This window comes from Hyaena hyaena, unplaced genomic scaffold (assembly GCF_003009895.1).
Source record: "Hyaena hyaena isolate Hyena2069 unplaced genomic scaffold, ASM300989v1 scaffold_195, whole genome shotgun sequence".
NCBI lineage: Eukaryota > Metazoa > Chordata > Mammalia > Carnivora > Hyaenidae > Hyaena > Hyaena hyaena.
The window spans coordinates 570146-592004 of NW_024080827.1; the positions used below are offsets into that span (position 1 = coordinate 570146).

Genomic DNA, 21859 nt, shown 5'->3' on the forward strand with positions numbered 1-21859 from the left:
ACAAACCACAAGATCCGTGACCTGAGCCAACATCAGATGCTTAATTGACTGAGCCACCCAGGTGCCGCTACTAGGCTGTTTTAGATGGTAGAGATACAGTGGAGAATAAAAAAGATAGAGTCCTGCCTTCATGGGTCTTCTGTTTTAATGAAGGATGGGGGTAATAAGAACCCAGCTATGAAGAAAAAATGGAGTGTCAAGGGGATAGAGAAAAAAAGAAACTGCTGTTTTAGGATGGTCTCTGATGGCATGTTTTAAACACCTGAATGGAGTGAGAGGTACAGGCTTTGGTCATATCTGGACAAATGCATTTTAAATAGAAGAGGAAATCTAAAGATCCTGAAATGGCAATATGCTTGCCATGTTTGAGGAATAGCAAAGAGACCAGCGTGGTTAAAATGGTAGGGGATGAGAGGCAGATACTTCTTCTAAGTTTGGGAGGACGTGGGGTAATAGAGAAACCTGAGCTGATTGAGGTTTGAAAAGGAACTCGTGGGCTGCTGAATGGAGACTCCACAGTCCGGTTACTCTGGGAGTTGGTGGAGAGATGGGGGTGGCTTGGGCTGGGGAAACCAAGAAGGAGTCGTGAAGAGCAGTCAAATCTAGGTCTATGTTTATAAATTGAGCAGTCAGGATTTGTTGATGGATCTGTACACAGGTTACACACAGTGAAGTGTGGAGGTGACGCAGGGTTTGGGGACGAGCAGCCATATGGAGGGAAAACAGAGCTCTGTGCTAATCCGGGGAAATATGGGGCTGAGGTAGAGAGGTTGCAGTTAGAAATACAGATGTGGGAGTCGCCAGCTTAGAGATGATGTATGAAGCTTCAGGAGAGGACACCACCTAAGGAGGCCGTGCAGAAAGAGAAGTGCCAGGACAGAACACTGGGCTGCAGCATTTTTAAAAGCTGAGGAGGAAGACACAGCAGAGAGGATTTAGGGAATAGCTAGTGAGAGGAAACCAAGAGAGTATGGTATCTGGGAAGGGAAGTACGATGCCTTAGCAAATGGGTTACTAGAAGTTACTTGTTCTAGGGGCTTTCAGCTTAAGACCACCACCATTAAAAGATTTTGGGAAAGCGATTGCTGCGTTTTATCCTTTCTAATTCACATTTGTATAATTTTAAAAGTATGTTTAAATCTGAGAAGTGTCATAAGTGTCATTTTTATCATCTCTGTTTTCAAGTTCTTTTTATTGAGAGTAAGTAGGTAGTTTGGTGGAAGAACTTAGATATATATGAAATAGTTTTTAGCACTGACTTACTGCGTGTCTTTAAATACAGCGTTGTTTCAAATTTTAGTAATTGGTTATTTGTCTATATGTGATGAGTTGTATGCAGTTGTCATACTTCTGTGTTTTTGCTGTTTGAATATACATCTGCAGCGGCCAACATGAATTGCCTTGTATTTATGTGTTATACAGATAATTAAAATCACAATAGACCAATGAGATAATTTTAAGGATACTGTAGGTCCCCTAATTATTCACCTGACACCTAAGAATAAATATATACTTTTCAAAATTACTTATTTTAAATTTCATTGTGTCTTACTGTAAAAGAAGTGCCAAGAGGTAGTAGATACCCATTAATTATACGCATATTACAACTATAATGAAATTATACTTTATCATATTTTCACAATAATAAATAATAACCTGCTTCCCTAAAATTCAGTTTGCATAGGTTTTTACCTGAGGGCTTTATTTGCAAGGTAGGTTCTTCTGGGATAGCAGAAAACACATAAGCAGCTTAAACAAGACAGAAGTTTCTTCCTCTTCCAAAAGAATACAGCTCCTAGAAGTGGGGTAGTGATGTTTATGGATCTAGGCTCCTGTCTTTTTGTTCTGCCGTCCGTACCACACCCAGCTTTGGCTGAATAAGCTAATATGGCTGATTCAGTTTAGCCATCACATGTGCATCCTAGCAAGCAGGAGGAAGGTCGAGGAAAGGGAATACTTCCCAGAAACTGCATGACAATTTTGGTTTACATCCCGTTGCCAGATCTCACTCACACGGGCACACTTTAACTACAAGGGAGGCTGGGAAATTTCATTTTTAACTCTGGGCAGCTCTGTACTTATCTAGGGTTTGGGGTTCCCATTATTGACAGGTACAGGTGTTAGTGTACAGCCAGCAGTCTCTGTGCCACAGGGCTTTTACACAATAGGGGGAAACTGATTTTGTAACAATGTGTGGTCACGTGCAACAAGATGTTTAGAAATGAGCTATGGTGCTTCAGGTAAAGTAATGCTCCCTGCTACTGAAATCCAGTTTAGAAAATGTCTGCTTTCTAACTCTTTGTATTTGGTAACTTTTGTATGTACTCTCTTATTTCTCATTCCGCACTAAAGTATTAACAACAATAAACCTATTTGTGTGTGTTTAGAGTATGACAGCTTTATTAGTTTAGCTAGTGTCATGTGAAATGCAGAAGTAAATAAGAGATAGTATGGTGTCTTTTGAAGGTTAGTAACTTTGTTTCGCCATGTTGAGTTTGAAAACAGAACCTACAACAGTTAAATTAGAGCCCAGTTGAAGTGTGTGTATATGCATAGGTGTGTATGTATATCTATAACTGTATTGTCTGATATGTGTATTTTAAATTTTTCTAATGTTTTATTTATTTCTGAGAGAGAGAGAGACAGTATGAACAGGGGAGGGTCAGAGAGAGGGGGAGACACAGAATCCAAAACAGGCTCCAGGATCTGAGCCGGCAGTCAGCACAGAGCCCGACACGGGGCCCGAACCCACAAACTGTGAGATCATGACCTGAGCCAAAGTTGGACGCTTAACTGACTGAGCCACCCAGGCGCCCCTGATATATACATTTTAATGTCAAAATCGGATTATCTCCTCCATTGGCAGATGATCGAATTCTTTAGTTTCATAATTAAAACAAAGCCTGTGTTTTGTATGGGATGTTTGGGCATAATACAGGGCCGTAGAGGGTAGAGTGCTTGCTGAGGTGGTAAAGGCAGACACGGTTAACCTTGTACTCCTTACTAATCATGTCAGATTCATGCGGATAGTTCTTGGTCACCATTCTGGCGGCCATGCATCCTGCACAGTCACGAGTCTGTAAAGGGGCTATACTGAAAACTGCTGACGCAGACATTTCATTCTAGTAATTTTCTCAGTGGATTTTAATGAACCTTTCTAACAGTCCATCAGAAATGCAGGCATTAGAGGAAAATCCTGTTTAATGGACTCTAAACAATGATCATCCTTACTGTTGGCATTTAGTCAAACAAGCGTTACAATGTAGAAATGCTGAAAAAACAGCAGTGTGTCCACGTGCACCTTCTTCCCTGCCACAGGGCTCTAGGGTCCTGTCCTCCTCCCCGCGTGTACAAAGTGCAGAGCTCTGTGTGAGGAATGGCTGGGAGCAAATAGGAGGCTACTGTGCTCTTAAGCCTTAATATTTTCATTTTTTATATTTTTGTTGTATCAGTTATAAACTTTGAACTTGTCAGATTTGCAATATCATTTGTAATAATATGTTTAAGATTTTTTTAAGCAAATTTCTTTATTTAAATACAACTATGTATAAAATCGTTGAATTAAATGGCAAGTTGTGATGATTTTTTGCTGCTCATTTTTTATTTTAATATTTTGGTTGTTTTCTAGTTAGGAATATAAATTCCTTTAGATTTTATTTTTGGAAAAAGCTATGGAGAGAGTTATAAACAGTTTTGAAACTTTAAAAATTTTTACATCCTATATTAAGTTTGAAGGACTAAGATACCTACATTGTTTTTACATTTCAAAAAACAAATGGGTTTTATTTATTCTCTAGGCATTGCTCCTAAATCACATTGTGCTCTTATGATCTGGGAACTAAAGTTCACTGTTTTATGTTTTGTTTTCAAATCTCAAAGATGATTTTGATTAATATGCTCTGAGTTAAACATTAGCTTTTTTTTAAAGAAATGCTGTGTTCAGTAATTTGCTCCTTATTCATTTTCCCATTTTTTGCTTTTCACATAGCTCCATAATCTTCAAACTTCTCTTTCCTGTCTTTTTAAAGGTCGATTGAGCTATCCACATCCAGGAACTGATAATCTGTTGATGTTAAATGGTAAGTTTTCTACGGACATTTTATGTTTCCAATTGACTTTCATAAGTAAATGTGATTGACTGCATGGTTCTCTACACCTTCCATATACATAGAAGTTAATTATTTTATAAGTATAAAGATAAAGCTACAACATTTCCTATACAAAAAGCAGAATTAGGAGTTTGGAATGTGCCTGTTTCTAAACTCTAGAATATAGAATCTAGCTGTCAAAGCAATTATTGCAGTGTATTTGTGACAGCGTGATTTAATTCATTGACTACAGACTTTGGAGATAGTGCTGAGTTTGAATATTGGCTTTCTAGTTTTTGGTATGACTTTGTTTAGAAACTTCTGTGAGCCTTCATTTCCCATCTGTGAAATGAGAATAAGAATTTCAAGGATTATTATGAGAATTAAATGAGATAATGTTTGCAGAGTACATAGAACTTGTTACTTAGTATAGCACGTGTGCTTACATTAACTAAGGAATGAATATACTTGTGACTGTGTAAATATGGTGCTCACACTAAATTTATTCTAACTAGAAAGTTTACACAGTGAACTTCACCAGAGTTAGAAACAGGATAAATAAACTTTCATTAAAGATTGTTTTCTTTCTGATGTGGATAAACATTGTTTTCATGTCACAGTACTTAGCACATCCATGACTGTGGGAGTAGACATAGGGGATTAAAATATCCTTCACAAAGGTATTTTTAAATCAGAGGGAGAACAAAAAGAAAGGAGTAGAAAGAAGGAAGAATAGAGGTAGTACTTACTTTAAAATACATAATTATATCATTAGAATGACTTGGCTCTTCTATTTCAACTAAAGCTTTGTTGAAAACAGGTGATAGTGAGGTTGGGGAACAAAGACCGAAAAAAGGCCAGTGTAAAGCTAGACCATGTGAACTTAGAACTAAGTAAAGACTGTAGTGACAGAAAGGTGGGAATGATGTCCAGGCTCCCTGGGAGATTGTCAAGGTATCAGATGGGATTTTGGAATGAGAGAAAATGTGAAGAAGTGGTGTGTCTGGTGATGTGATTTATTGCTTCATTCAACATTAGATTGTTATATACTGAGCTGCCTACCACGTGCCAGCCTGATCTGAGCACCCGGGGTAGGTGTTAGGATCTCGAAGGACAGTTAGAGGTCAGATTGTCAAGGTTCTAACACTGGGGCCTGATTGTGTTTCTAGGCTGAGGCCATGTCTGGGCTGGATCTTACAGCAGTCCAGCAGGCCACAGTCATGAATTCAGCAAATTATGGTGCTTATGTAGACTTCAACCAGAAAGGTTAAAGAAATCACATTCCAGGACTTCTTCAGTCAACTTTTTTTCGACCATGGAATTAAAACATGTCACTTGAGTAGCTGGTCTCTAAACTCTGTATTTGTGACTGAAACTTACATTGATGAAATTAAGTTTACAGACTGAAAATAGATCATAATTTTTATTATCCTCATGACTTGATTGATAAAATGATGGGATTGAGTAACAAGCTATTTATATATTTAATCCTGACTTCCTTAAATAATTTTCTTTTGGGACATTCTGTGTGATAAATAAAGACCATTCTATTTTAACTTCTAAAAACAAGACAGTAGAAAAACTTGAATTTGTGTATATTTCACATATTCGGTTAAGATCCATTTGAAGGAAGGTACCGTGTGAGACAGTTTGTCAGATCATTCACAGATGTTCAGGGATTGCTGTGTGCATACTACGCTAGCACGATTCAGAAGTATGTTGTAATCACAATAGAAGACCTCAGTTATGTACTAGCAAAGAGCATAGGAGCCGCATTGTTTTTACACTAAATATTATTAAACTAATTGAGTTCGTCAGTTGTCTAAAGCCTTCATGAATAACCCAGATGTTAGGTTACAAGTGTTTTATCACCTAGTAGACACAAGAATATTTTATTTTCAGGCAGGAGTTGAAACTTGTGGACAAATCTGCTTTTTCATTATGTGAGCACTCCTCATAGCCTGCCACCTCAGAGCCATGTTACATGCTCCATGCACTAAGCTGACCTGGATATCCTGAAGTTTTTCTGGCAAGGGACTAAGGGAGTGGAAAGATAATGAAACTAGGACATCAAAATGTGCTTAGGTCAGTAGGGACAATTTGATCCAAAGAGAAAAAAAAATTATTTTGCTCACTTGGGATCATTGTTAAGGGGGAAGCAGAAGTCAAGAAATTGGGTGTATTTATATGACAGGGAAGTATTTGAATATTAAGGATTTAAGTAATTTTTTCTAGACATTAAGGTCATTAAAGAGAGAAGTGGGCAAATGGCAATAAAAAGTAAGGGAAAATTTTCCTTGAGCAGCTTTTGATTCTTACAGTTCAACTATATTCTTAGCATATTGTCTCCCTAGGAAATACAGGAATTAAGTGATGTCAATACCAAGCCTCTGCCTGTTCCTAAATATTATTGGTTAATGGAATTATAACATCTCAATACATAGATCTACTTTTTAAATTATGTCACAGATTTGAACTCAGTATTAGCAATTAAGTAAGTTGTTTTTCTTAACCAATACACATAGCTAATATCATTGACTTTGAAAATCAATATTTGGTAATAAATTACAAGTCGTTGTTGTGTGTGTGTGGTGGTGGTTTAGCAATAGTTAACAGTAGTTGGTATCACAGACTCTGGAGCTAGATTATCTGGATTTAAACCTAACTTTGCAAATTCTAGCTGCATTACCTTGCACAGTTTACCTAACTTCAATTCGACTCAGATTCTTTATGTCAAAAGGAGATAAAATGCTGCCTGTTTCAAGGGATTGTTTTTTGAGAAGTGAGGGAATTCATTCATGTAAAACGTTTGGAACGGTTCCTAAAAATAAATGTTAGCTGTGGCAGCGGGTGGTGGTGAACAGTGACAAAATGACTTTGAAAGAGTATTAATCATGTCTTGTGAATACATAAATTGTTGGAGAATATAAATTAAAAGAAGATGTAACCAACATTTTCAAGTACTTGAAGGATGTTCAATGTATATATAGTGACCAAAGAAGGTTTGTTTTATGTTACTGCAGAAAGTCACACTAGACCATTTGGAAGAAGCTGTATAGGAACAAAATGTGGGTCAAAAGCAAAATGACTCTCTGGCACTGTTTCCTAAAGTGTGGTACACACATCCCATGTGGCACCCACGACAACCTTTGGTGGTGAACAAATACATGTTAAAACAAATGCATGACTATTACAATTTATGAACATTCCTTAGAACATACAGAACTGGAAGAAATCTATGAAGTTACTAGGCTCTTACTAGGTGCTAAGCTTGAGTCCACTTAATAAAAATAATATTAGAAATTCTAGTGTAGTTTTATGCAGATAAGGCAAATGTTGTAAAAAGCTTTCAAGATTCTACCTTCCTGGTCAATTAACATTATAGTTAAACTGTGAGATATTCCTTTAAGGGATAAACAGCGAATGGGGTGAAGGTCAGGAAGTTGGTCAGACTCGGTGACACTGTGAAATACCTCAAGCAGGTCCTTATATTTGAACCTCTCTTAACTCAGAAAAAGAGATATAATCCCACACCTAAAAGTCTGTTGAAGTTATATAGATAAAATAAAACTTAACAATAAAAAATGCCATAGAAATATAACAGCAGGTAGGCTCCTGAACAGACCATGTTCCTTAGTCTAAGTAGAAATCAAGTTGAATTGACTGGGGGCACCTGGGTGGCTCAGGCAGTTGAGTGTCCAATTTTGGCTCAGGTCATGATCTCACTGCTCATGGGTTCAAGCCCCACATCGGGCTCTGCTGACAGCTAGCTCAGAGCCTGGAGCCTGTTTCAGATTCTGTGTCTCCCTCTCTCTCTGACCCTCCCCTGCTCACACTGTCTCTTTGTCTCAGAAATAAATAAAACATTAAAACATTTTTTTAAAAAAGTTGAATTGGCTGGTTAAGACTGCTACCATTAAATAAATATTGTAGAAGAGTCCAAATCTAACGTCGAGAACCACTTTAGAGAAGTAACATGTAAGTACTATCTGACTTTAGAAAGACAGCTTGAATGTTTGTCATTCTCATTGTATAAATCTAACATATTTTAGGGGAGCCTGGGTGGCTGGATCAGTCGGTTAAGCATCCAACTTCAGCTCAGGTCATGATTTCATGGTTTGTGGGTTTGAGCCCCGAGTCAGGCTCTGTGTTGACAGCTAGCTCAGAGCCGGGAGCCTGTTTCAGATTCTGTATCTCCCTCTCTCTCTCTGACCCTCCCCTGTTCACGCTGTCTCTCTCTCTCTCAGGAATAAATAAAAACATTTAAAAAAATTTTTATAAATAAACCTCATATTTTATTCTCAGTAGGAAATAAATAAAATAAAACAAAACCACCCTGTTTTCCATAAGAACTTGTTCCTGTTTGGATCATGTTGTGCTCCCTGACCCCTCTCCCAAGGAAAAAGAGCTTCTATATATATATATTTTTTTAATGTTTATTTCTGAGAGAGAGAGAGAGAGAGGCAGTGTGAGGATCAGAGAGAGGAAGACACAGAATCTGAAACAGGCTCCAGGCTCTGAGCTAACTGTCAGCACAGAGCCCGACACAGGGCTTGAACCCATGAACTGTGAGATCATGACCTGAGCTTCAGTCAGACGCTTAACCGACTGAGCCACCCAGGCGCCCCAAAGAGCTTATATTTTTATAAGCTTTTCAAAAGGAGGACAGATAGCAGAACTATAGGGGGATGCATGCCAGTTTGAAATTTAAATTTGCTGTGCTTAGCCATATACAGCTATGTTTGTAATCATGAGCTTGCTCTGTTTTTTGGGAGGAGAGAAGTTATGTTTATCTTTTAATTAAGAAAACTTAGTAATGAAATTGTATTTCTGAGAGCAGATACTCTAAAGGTACTAAGTCCTAAAAGTAGGAAATTTGAGTATGCAATCAGTTCTTTTTTATGCTAGTGGAAATAAGTAGAGTAGATAACAGATTTATTTTAGATCTTGAAAAGGGCAATTTGTGGGTATATTTCTCTCCCTGGTTTTGGCTTTTTAGAGCAAGAAATAAGAATTTCTTTAGTTTCACACCAAGAGAACTTTAACCTAAATATTTCCAGGTTATTTGGAAACGTTTCCCTACCTGTTCTCCAGCTGCAGTAATTCACATATCACAGCCATTGCTAAGAGCCTGTATATAAGGGCACAAAGATACTAGAGAGAATGTCAGAATCATCCTATTTCTGGGGCGCCTGGGTGGCTTAGTTGGTTAAGCGTCTGACTTTCGCTTAGGTCATGATCTCGCGGTTCGTGGGTTCGAGCCCCGCGTCGGGCTCTGTGCTAACTGCCAGCTCAGAGCCTGGAGCCTGTTTCAGAGTCTGTGACTCCCTCTCTCTCTGACCCTCCCCTGCTCATGCTGTCTCTCTCTCTCTCTCTCCTAGAAATAAATAAAATATTAAAAAATTAAAAAATCATCCCATTTCTGTTTTAGTAGCTGTAGGTTAGAACCTAAATAAGATTATAGATAACCCAGGGCCAAATTTTAAAATCACTTGTGTAAGAAAGGTCTTTTTTCATAGCCTTCTTATTATCTTCATTAAAAAACATATATGTAGGGGCCCCTGGGTGGCTCAGTCTGACTTCAGCTCAGGTGGTTAAGTGTCTGACTTCAGCCCAGGTCATGATCTCACGGTTCGTGGGTTCAAGCCCCATGTCGGGCTCTGTGCTGCAGTGCAGAGCCTGGAGCCTGCTTCAGATTCTGTGTCTCCCTCTCTCTCTGACTCTACCTCCCTCACACTCTCTCTCTTAAAAATAAAATACACGTTAAAAAAATAATAAGATATGTAAAAAATGTAATCTAACACACGTGCATAAAAATGTATATATACATATATTTACACATGTATATTAACTAGCCAGTTCCTCACTTCCAAATGAGCTGTACTTTTAAATAATGTTTTATAAAACTTATGTGACTAAAATTTAATATTCTAAATAGTTTTTATACAAAAATTGCTCACTTTTTTTCCCCCTACGTCCTATTCTAAATGAGTTTGGAGGGGCATATTGTTTAAATAAGTCTTCTTTAATTAAAACATAATGAATAGTAATTTAATGATTTTCTTTTCTCATTGGGGGTTTTTGATAACTCTAAATCATGGTGGAACAGAAATTCACATAAGAACACAGGTAGGAAAGTGAGTCCATACACCATTGTTGAGTGTGATGATAGCAGATTGGTTATTTCCATGACAGGGGATAGGAAGTGTTTCACATGGTCTAGCTTCATCTGCACTCAGTTCTATTTTTGGTAATGTAGAGAATTGGAATTTGAGAGTTGTCCAAAAAATAAGTGGAATAGCTAGTTCTTTACAGGATTCTAAAATTCCTCAGGTATGAGATAGTTGGAGAAATTTTCTAAATAATGTGTTCAAGTCTAGGAATGAGATGAGACCTAAGATGCTATGAACATTTGTACATATTTTGACTATTTTAGTATTGAGTAGCCTCAGCAAAGAACATAACAGCTAAGAATATAAACTGGTTGTGATGTCATTAATGTTCTCAATAGGTCAGGAATTATGTACCACATTATTACTTCATTATAGTTCATAATTTGACTTTTAATTTGATGAGAGTAGTTTTATTTGCTTTATAAATGACCCATCTTCTATACCCATGAGTGAAATCCATAAAGCAAATTTATACTGGCTTAATATCATTTCGATAATGCCTAGAGAAAAGTAGGAAGTCTGACTTCTTAGACTTGTGCTATGACTGTTTGGGAGGCTGTCGATCATTTCCACACTTAATACAGTGATTAAGACTGCAGGGAATTCACCCTTGTATAGTCTGTTCTTCACAGCTTTTTAAGAATTCTTATTATATTTTCCATAGTTGATCTCCCATCTCTTTGAGACCCGGTGTTTTTAAGGCCTTTATAAGCTTGCAAGATTTCCACAGCAAAATTCTAAATGTCACTTCCACCCTACCTTACCCTAAACTATTATATCTGTCAGGTAAGCTATATATAATATATACAGAGAATGTACATATACGCTATATAGACACATAAAAACACACATAGGTAAGCTTATATATAAACTAATGTACAGGTCAGGCAATCTGCTGGGCTGTGAAGTAGTTGGAGCTCCGGAAAAGGTTAAATCTGCAGTAGTTATAGCTAAATAAAGACAACAGAGAGGGAGAGATGCAAATTAAGTTGTTTTGTATAAAAGACTCTGATGTAAGGCTTGTATTTATTGACTTAAAGTGTAATGACTAAGCGTTGACAAGTTTGTTTCTCCCACTTTTACTGTAGGGGAATTAATCCTATATTTTCACCTGTCGATATACTTCTTTATATTAAAGACTTACCTTGTAAGGGAATGTATTTAAATGATGTGATATATCTTCCTTTGGTCTTTGCTTTATACTTTCAGGGAGACTACATTTCAGATAACCATTAACATATGTTTTGATTTGAGATTTATTCAGAAAGAAACTTTTCTAGGCCTAAAAAATTTCATGAAATGTGGATTAAGATCTTGATTTTAACAGCGATTTTTTTGTTTTGTTTTGTTTTAGTTTACTGCTTTGATTTCATACGTTAACTCCAGGGTAAAAATACTCATTATATATTCAGATTTGTAGGGAGGAGTTATTTAAAAATAAGTTGTGGATTTTATCAAACTGGTAGTTTATTATGGAGAATTAATTGCAGTATTTTTTTCTCCATATGGAATTATGTAAACTGCTATTAGGGTAGTTTGAAATGCCTTTTTGCTTTATGCTTTTAGAGTACTTAGCATCTGTGCTATTCTAATAATAATTTGTATCTGAATCCCTTTTACCCCAGAGAGAGAGAGAGACATAAGCACTTAGAAAGAGGTTATAAAATGCACCAAAAGGATTAAAAGCATTGTTAACTGTAGTATATCATTAATCATTTTTTCAACTAAGCAAATTTGAACATGGATTGATTTCTTTACCTTCTATCTAAGCTCTACAGGCTTAAGAGTATCAGTTTAACATTGTTATATCTTTTCATTCCTCTGTGTCTTCCAGTACTTTCTCCACACAGGGCTTAGTATAATGTGAATTGGATTGGAATAGCTGTGTGTTGGACTATATCTGCTATATCTCTCTTTATAATTATTAAAATGAGGATTTAATTCATATTGTTTGCATTCATTGCTTGGGATGCTATTTAACTGTAAGGTGTTACATATTACCATACTGATCAAATGAAAGAAATATTTATTCATGAATTTGAACATGTATGAGAATAAATTGTATATTTCATGTTAATTTCGTTTTTTTTGGTATATTTCAGAATATATATATATATAATAAAAGTGATTTGTAAATGGTAAAACACATGCAGATATTACACAGTAATATTGTCCTAGCTCTTAAAACAAAGTAGCCCTAATTACTAGATGCCCACTTAGTTTTTCATATCACAAATACTTGTATGTGTGGGCTTGTTTTTAGTTCTGACATTTTACAATTTGTCCTTTGTTTACATGCAGCAAGGAGTTATGGGCGAAGACGAGGTAATTCATTTCTGTTTGCTATGGTTTAACTGTTTTTAATTGGGTTTTACTGATCAACTCTATAATTAGCCTAGATTTTTTTTATGCACTGTCTGAAAACTCACAGAAAAGTTATATTTTGATTTGCGCACTTGTCAAATTTTTGAATCTTATTATCTCTTTAACTTTAAAGCACATTTTCCTACTAATATGGTTGTTTGATAAATGTTTTCCTTTTAAACTGTCTAGATTTTAACATTTTAAAGTTATTTTTTATACCTTTTGAAATAAAGCTGCTGTTTATAGTTTGCTTAAGAAAAATGTTTAATGAATACTAGTGAAAGTGACATGCAATACGATTTTTCTACTCTCTAAATCTATGGCTGGTTGTCATTTCTATAGTATATAATTTACAACTCTAGTTTATTAGTTTTATGTTTGACCCAGTTGAAAATAAATACCAAATAGGCTTTTGTTAACACTGGTGTATAGAAATCATGTTGCTAACATTTCTCTGTGTCTTCTGAGAATATAATGCTTTCCTTCTCCCTCCCTACACCATGCAGGCACACTCAGTCTCGTTCACACACCCTTTCTCTCTCCCCCACAACAGTCTTCCTCTTTGGGTTCTTGCTATCTGAAGGACAAAACGAGAACTGTGAGATGCCGGACTACTAAACCTCTTTGGAAAGCAGCTGACAGTGTCTGTGGGTTAAACTTGGCTTCTCTTTTGTATGTGCAGAGAGACTGAGAGGGAGAAAAGTAGATGGGATGAGAAGAAGCAAAAGTAACTTTACACTACTAGCTTATCCTCTAAGTGTGCAATAATCACTATACTTCGAGAGCTGTCATAAGTAACAAAATGAGTGAAAAGGATTTTCCTTGACCCCTAAAATCCCCCTTGAGCCCTGGAGGATTGACTGTAATAATAGTGCCTTTTGATACATTTTATAAACGTGTGCCAATGCTTCACTGTCTTTTCATGTAGTCATGAGTACATGCACTTTGAAAACAAACAAGCTAAATCTTTTGACCACCGCTGATGACAGGAACGAGTATTCTATATTCTTAAGTGTATTTCTAGTTTTGTATTTCACACTGTCTGAATTTAACTTCATTTTTGGAATCTGGGTTTTTCCAATGCTTGACTAAATCTCTTGGTTCTTTAATTTTCTAATGAAAAAATTGTTGGATATAGAAACTCAGAACTCAGAAACTAAAGCTGAATTACTTCCTGAAGGTTGTTGTTAGCGACTGTGAAGAGTGGGGGAAGGTTAGAACTTTAGTACCTGTTTTCATGTCTGTGAACTATCCTGTCTCACTGTGCTTTTGTAATTGGCAGCTTCAGTCCTTTGGGGAAAACCCACTTACTAAGCTGTGATTTTTAGGTATTTTTGAAACTCTAGAGCAATTTAATTTAGGGCCTTTTTCTTTTATACACTTTTCATCTTTTAACCTTAGTGATTTATTGTTAATCTAAGTTGGCATACTCCAACGTAATATCATGACCTAGGAAATTCTCAGGAGCAAGGTATCAGAAAGTCCTATTACTGCTTATCTTCTTTTTTCTCAGTTCAATAATTGTAGACTATGATTATGATATTGAGAAAAAGCAAAATTTTCTGCTTTCAGATAGAAACTTATTACTGTTCCTTATAGCTCTTAGAGGATAGAGATCTATAAGACTTCCTCTACTTCGGGACTGCCTGCCAGATTTAGAAGAAAGAAGACTCTCACACAGTTCTAAGCCTTCTACAGAAGCTTTCTTTAGGATGGAACTGACTATTGTCACACTTATTTGGCTTAGTTTGGAGGAATAATGCCTGAATTTTCCTCTCAAATTATATGGCATTAGTAATTTTTTAGTTGGTTCTCTGAATATTCAGAGTCTGCTTTTAAAATTTCAATTTTGATGATCAAATGAAAAGTGTATCTATTAGAAATACCTATTGAGAAGGTTTATGTGAATTTGAAAGTACTTTGACACAGTACGTAATAAAACATAAAAAAAAAAAACAAAAAACCCACGCACATACCAAAGGAATGACTCAGAAAAGACTAGAAGTAGCCTGGCTCTCTTCCTATTTTCTACTCATTTTTCCCCCTTCTATGCTAGATACAATGCCATTATCACACTGATAACTTTTTAACTACCAAGATCCCCCTTTTATGGGGTTCGTGTTTAAGGTTTCATCCATCAAAGAAACTGTGTTTATTAATTTTATTTACTCATTTTTCCTTCTTAAAAAAAAAAGTCTTACACATATCTGATCTACTGCTCATGGACAATGAGTTGATACAATCCTTACCAAAAATAAGACCTCAATGTCTAACAGCATAGTAGTGGGTGAGCAGTATTATTTTTTGTAAGACATTTTGACTTTGTAGTCCACTTGGGGAAGAACTGTTTTTTCTTACTTGCCACCTTTGAGTCACCTTTAAGCCCAGGCACAGAGGAGCTGTTTTCATTTGAAAGATTTCCCACTGGACTACAGTCAAACCAAATTACTACCAAAATGACTTTATATGTTTTAATTTCCTTAATAATGTCAATAAGAACTTCACATTAAGCTGGTTCTAGATATTAGTATATGATATATACCTTAGGAACATTTAAAATTTAATTGTACTGGAAGTAATTAAGAAAGAGCAAATATTTCTTTCCCTGTTTTTCAGTTCAACAACCTGCCCCAACTCCTCTGTGTCTCTGTAGCCTGGGAGCCATAGAAAGTTCTACTTCAGAACTGCCTGGGGCCCAGGATTAGGAAGGAGAAAGACTCATATTGGAGGGGGGGGGTACTTTAATATATGGAAAACTATCTTTTGTATTTTATTGTCTGTTCAGCATTTCTTCCATTCTATTCTAAGAGTGAACTTACTGGTCTGGGGAATAGGGTGGGAGTGTGAAGACAGGTGTGAAGTGTAATTTAAGTTCTATCTCTGCACTTCAAATATTTTTATATTGCCATTTATTCCTTTCGTAAAGGATTAAAGGGCTACGGTGCTCCCAAAGAAACAAAAATATGTGGGCTGTTTTAAATAATAGAAATAGAGCCTGTTTTAGTTAATAGGACTAAACATTACAATGCAATATTTTCTAGCAGGTAATCCCAAAGCTTAAGTTAAAGCTTGTATGTGGAATGAAGTAGGAAAAGTTATTTTAAAGGGAATGAAATTATTGAAGCTCAGTGAGGTTGAATTGATTTATACTGTGTAGCCATTCAGATTTATGCACTGTAACAAGCAAGGAATTATAAATAATACAGTACACTATGTATTGTTTTAAAATTGACCCCTGGGTGTTCTGAATTGGTTAGATTTGAATCCATTTGACTCTTAAACAATCTTGTGAAGTAGTCTGAGTAAGGGTACAACCCCTAAATATCACTACTATCAAATCCTTGATTTTGTAATGAAATCAAGGCTGAAATTCTTCATCTTTGGTAAAAACTTTTGATAATTGTTAAAGAATGGGCAAAATCTCCGAAGCGTAAGCAAAAGCCAGAGTAATACTGTAAGACAGAGGTCAGCAAACTGGCCCACAGGCCAAACGTCCTGTTTTTATAAACAAAGTTTTATTAGAAAACAGCAGTGCCCATTCATTTACTTTTTGTGTGGTTGCTTTGGAGCTACAACGATGACAAAGTAGCATAGTTACAGCAGAGAATGTATGGCCCACAAACTCTAAAATGTGTTTTACTATCTGGCCCTTCACAGAAAAAAGTTGCTTACCCCTCCTTGAAGAGACTAATTCTGCCAACTCTACACCTATACCCAGCCAGACCAGTTTCTAAAAGAAACAAAATTTTAGTGAACTTATATATGGTCATACTAGATGTAATATGGTGTGTCTAGAAGTTAATTTACAAAGACATACTAGGTTTTAGTTGATTGTTAAAATTAAATCTCTTATCCATCCTCTATGTGAAAAGGATGAACCTATTATTGGGGCAAAATCTCTCTAGGTGATAAGGGTACCTTAATAGCTTCTTCCTCAGTTCTTTGGAAAAGCATGCCTGATCAGTGATTCTTTCTGATTAAACAGGTGGTGCTTGAGAAAGTGCAGTCTCAGACCTACTTCTGTTGTTGTGATAGTTTTTTAAAATCCTTTCATATTAAATAAAAATAATGCCATCACATTGGTAGATTTTCTACTCCAAAAGAGTGACTGCTATGATCTTAGAAGATGGAAAGAATATTCATATTCATCCTTAATGTATATAGCTTTGTTTTTTTAATTTTTAGAACAACAGTTAGTAAATAAAAGTATAGGATAACGACACATTGAGATCAAAGAATTATACTTGGGTTCAAGTTGTAAATTGCCTAATTTTGTACAAATGTTTTCCTTTTCTGCCTCCCCCTTTTTGATATGTTGAGAAATCTTTCTGTTCTGAACTTCCAAACTAAGATCACAATCTGAAAAGTCCATATAGCTGTGGTTTGGACATATGCACATAGCCAGCGGAGTAAAATTAGTAATTGCTTACAACTCCTCTAACAGCACATACCAGAAAATCCTGTACTGGGAGCTAACCATCAGTCTGTTATACAAACAGCCTAGTCATAATTTAGCCTTTAGCCCCATCTTCAGTTTAGGAAGCTCCTAATCTGGCTTTTATTATCGTGAGAAGGAAACATTATTACAGGAATATAGAAAAATCTCATGCAGTCTCCAGTCCTTTTTATTTAAAATATTTTGAAATGGGGGTGCTTGGGTGGCTCAGTCGGTTAAGCGTCTGACTCTGGCTCAGGTCATGGCCTAATGGTCCATGGGTTTGAGCCCCGCATCAGGCTCTGTGCTGACAGCTCAGAGCCTGAAGCCTGCTTTAGATTCTGTGTCTCCTCTCTCTGCCCCTCCCCTGCTCGTTCTCTGTCCTTGTCTGTTGCTCTCTGTCCCTCTAAAATAAACATTAAAAATTTTTTTTAATGTTGAAATGAGTAATTTGAATCATAATTGTCCAGATAACAAATGAGGTTCATATTTGAGGTAGTGGTTGTGTTTCTTTACTATAAAACCTTTGCCAATTTTCTGTTTGGGGAGAAGATATATTGTTAGTCTTGTGACAGGAATATAGATCCTATAACATTGCCTTCATGTTAGAAGGATTTTGGTGACCTGTTAAAGAGCTCTGGCAACATGGAAGCCATCTTAGACCCTTTCATTGGCAATGATTGGGAAACCTTCATTTATTCTTTTTTTCATCTCTTTCATATCTCATTCTCCTCTTACTACTTTCTCTGTAATCTTTATTGTATCTACTATTTTACCTTTCAGATTTTTATTGTACATTTTAGGTGACTAACTTACCATAAAGTATTTTACCTGAAATTAAGTAGTACTTTTAAGCACATAGTTAAGAATGTCTCTAGTTTTCTATATTTTACTTTTGCTCAAGCAAATATCTTCTACCTATAAAGCTTTTCCCCTCTTCTCTCCTGTACACTTTTCTAAAACTATCACATTCTTTGTAAATCTCTTAAAGAATTCTTAGATGCTCACTCTAATCTTGGTTGTACCTAACCTCATATTATATTATAGTAATTCTCATGTCTATATGCATGTATGTGTTATATATGTATATGTATATTGTAGACATATCTGGATGTATATACATTTTAAGTATATCTTTGTGTAACCATTCATCCTTGTTGCCTTGTACTATGAGTCAAGAATGTCATAACAATAGTTAGCGAATATTAATGGAGAGTTTGATATCAAGGTCCAATATGATTTCTAAAATAGGAAAAGAAAAGAAAAACCTACCCCTTCAAATAATGCAGTCTCATTACAGTTTAAAATTCTTTTGATGATAGACCTTATTGATCAATATCCTTACTTAGTTGCTGGTTTTAACAGCATGGAAATCACACCTTTAAGATTATTTCTCTGGAGGAAAAAAAAACACTTCTAATTACTGTGGTAAGAAGCTTAGGAACAACCATATCCAGCTCTTCTTTTAAAAAAACATTTGGGGCACCTGGGTAGCTCAGTCAGTTAAACGTCTGACTTTGGCTCAGGCATGATCTCACGGTTCATGGGTTTGAGCCCTGCATCTGGCTCTGTGCTGACAGGTGGGAGCCTGGATCCTGCTTCAGATTCTTTCTCTCTGCCCCTTCCCCACTTGGACTCTGTGTGTGTCTCTCTCTCTCAAAAATAAATAAAGATTAAAAAGGAATTTTTAATAAAAAAATAAAAGAAGAAAACATTTTAAAATTTCATAAGTAATTGCTTTTAGATACCTAAAAATTTCAGTCTAAAGGGAAATTGTAAGATTGTGTAGGATAGAAATTACGGTCAGTAGTTATTTCTTTCTTATTGGTGAATATACCAAAATTTGTCCATTAACCTATTGATAGGCATTTGAGTTGGTTTCCATTTTGACCTGTTGTAAATAAAATTACCATGAACATTTTTTACATCCTTTTTTTCTTTTCCTATGTTAAATGTGTTAGTGCATAAGCACTCATTTCTCTTGAATATATAACAGAATGAAATTGCTGGCTCATAGAATGAATGCATATTTAACTTTATTAGAAACTACAAGTAGTTTGCCAGGTTTATACTCCAACAGAGTTTAAGACTGACTTTGAACTGTCAGCTTTTGAATTTTACCTACTCTAATAGATATATTTGACGTCTCTAATCTTCATCTTCTTGATAACTAACGGTGTTGTGAAGCACCTTTTCATATGCTTATAACCCATTCCATTATATTCTTTTGTCAAGTTTCAGTACAAGTCTTTTGTCCATTTTTAATTCAGTGTGTCTTTTGTTCATTTCATTTAAGGGAGGTCTTTGTATATTTTGTCCTGTTTTCTGGTAGTTGCTTGTCTTTCCACTTTACTAACACTGTCTTTTAATAAACAGCAAAATACTTAATTTTGATGGAAGTCCATTTTTTTCTTTTATCTTTAGTTCCTTTTAATCCTAAGAAATTATTGCCTATCCCCAAATATCTTGAAGAAATTTTAGAAACTTTATTGTTTTATCTTTCACATTTAAATCAGTGATCCTTCTTGAATTTATTTTTGGTATGGTGTGAGAATAGGGATCAAGGTTTCTTCTCCCCTTCCCCCCCCCCCCCCACTGGATATCCATCCATTGGTTCACCACCATTTTTTTAATGTTTATTTTTATGAGAGAGAGTGTGAGCAGGGGAGGTTCAGAGAGGGGGAAACACAGAATTGGAAGCAGACTTCAGACCCTGAGCTGTCAGCACAGAGCTCAATGCGGGGCTCGAACTCCCAAACCATGAAGTCATGACCTGAGCCAAAGTCAGATGCTTAACCAACTGACCCACCCAGGTGCCCCTGTTCACCACCATTTATTGAAAAAAGTCTTCCTTTCCACCTTAAACTGCATGGAGACTTTTGAAAACATAAAATGACTATAAATGTGTGGGTCTGTTTCTTGACTCTATTTTGTTATAGTTAGCTATTTGCCTATCTTAAGTGTTATATTCCTTTAAAAAAAAAAAAAAAACTTTTTTAACGTTTAGTTTATTCTTCAGAGACAGAGCGCAAGCAGGGAAGGGGCAGAGAGAGAAGGAGACATAGAATCCAAAGCAGGCTCCAGGCTCTGAGCTGTCAGCACAGAGCCAGACATAGGATCGAACCCACGAACCACAAAATCATGACCTCAGCAGAAGTCAGATGCTTAACTGACTGAGCCACCAATGCGCTCCCATAAGTGTTACATTGTTAATAATCATAGCTGATCAGTAAATCTTGAAATCTGGCCATATAATCCTCTGACTTTGTTCTTTTGTGTGATTTTTTAAAAACTGTTTTGAATCTTTGATTTATCATAAATTTCAAATCTTGCTTGAGAGTTTCTAGAAGACAAAATGTGCTTGGATTTTTAATGACATTGTATGAAATCTATACATAAGACATTTGTAGAGAATTTACATTTCACATGTTGATTTCTTCTCTCTATTCATTTATTTCAGTCTTGTAGAACTTCTGAGCAAATTTTTCTTTTCAGTGTAAAGCTCTTACATATACTTTGTTTAATTTATTCCCGGGTATTTGATGAGTTTTTATGGCATAAGGAATGGCACTATTTTAAACATTTTCCCTATTATTACTGTCATCTGGAAATAAATTGATTTTTGTGGGGCGCCTGGGTGGCTCAGTCGGTTAGGCATCCGACTTCAGCTCAGGTCATGATCTCATGGTTCGTGTGTTTGAGCCCCGTGTCGGGCTCTGTGCTGATGGCTAGCTCAGAGCCTGGAGCCTGTTTCGGATTCTGTATCTCCCTCTCTCTCTCTCTCCCTCTCTCTCTCTGACCCTCCCCTGTTCATGCTTTCTCTCTCAGAAATAAATAAAACATTAAAAAAAATTTTCATAAATTGATGTTTGTGTGTTGATTTTGTCCTGTAGCTAAATGAACTTATTTCTAGAAGTTTGAGTCTTTTGAATTCTCCATATAAAATCATATTCTTAACACAGTTTTACTTTTTCCTCACGAGCATTAGACACTTTATTTTTTTCATCTTCTTGCACTAGTTCTACTGCCAGTATAATGCTGAATATAAATAGTGAACAGCCTTCCAGACCTCAGGGGGAAAGCATTTAGAGTTTATCATTAAAGATGTAAACTGTGGGTTTTCAGTGCTTTTTATCAGATTGTGGAAATTCTTGCCTCTTCCTAGTTTGCTGGGCACATTTTTTACATCTGGGGAAATGATTGTTTGATATTTCTATTTCCTTCTGTTAATATGAATTACAGTAATTGATTTTCAAATGCCAATCAATCTTATATCGCTGAGACAAACTCCACTTAATCATGATATAGGTTTCATTTTCATGTATTTCTGGATTCAATCTGTGAATATTTTCTTTACAATTTTTGCCTGCTGTGTTCATGATGTATAGTTTCCTTGTAACGTTCTAGCCAGGTTTTTACTATCAAGGTTGCAAAACTAGTTAGGAAGTTTAGACGTTTATGTACACAGGCTCCCGGTTGGGTGATGTCCCCTTTTTCATGCTTAGTATTCGTAACTTGAGTTTTCTTCTTTTTCTTGATGAACTTGATAAGCTTTTCTTAGAAGTAAATCAATTTTATGTTTTTGAAGAGCCATTTTTTCTCTTTGTTGACTTGCTTTCATGTTAGTCTATGTTTTATGTCATTAAACTTTATTTTTTTATTTCCTTCATCTTACTCTCTTCGTATTTAATTGGCTATTCTTTTTCTGTCTTCTTGTGACAGAAACTAGAATTATTTTAACCATTTCTTATTTTCTAACATGCATGTAAAAGTAGAAGCTTTTCTGTAAATATGGCAAT

The 21859-nt window shown here is 35.9% G+C and overlaps 1 protein-coding gene across 4 annotated transcripts in view; it reads left to right on the top strand.

Annotated features, from left to right (window-relative positions):
- CPEB2 (cytoplasmic polyadenylation element binding protein 2) overlaps positions 1–21859 on the top strand; it is a 70300-nt gene that overhangs the window by 26839 nt on the left and 21602 nt on the right. For 2 of the 4 annotated variants that reach the window (XM_039241567.1, XM_039241569.1), the window contains 2 exons: positions 4029–4079; positions 12563–12586. In XM_039241567.1, the coding sequence (XP_039097498.1) occupies positions 4029–4079; positions 12563–12586 (75 nt within the window). The remainder of the gene's footprint in view (positions 1–4028; positions 4080–12562; positions 12587–21859) is intronic. The other 2 variants (XM_039241568.1, XM_039241570.1) reach the window with 1 other exon arrangement.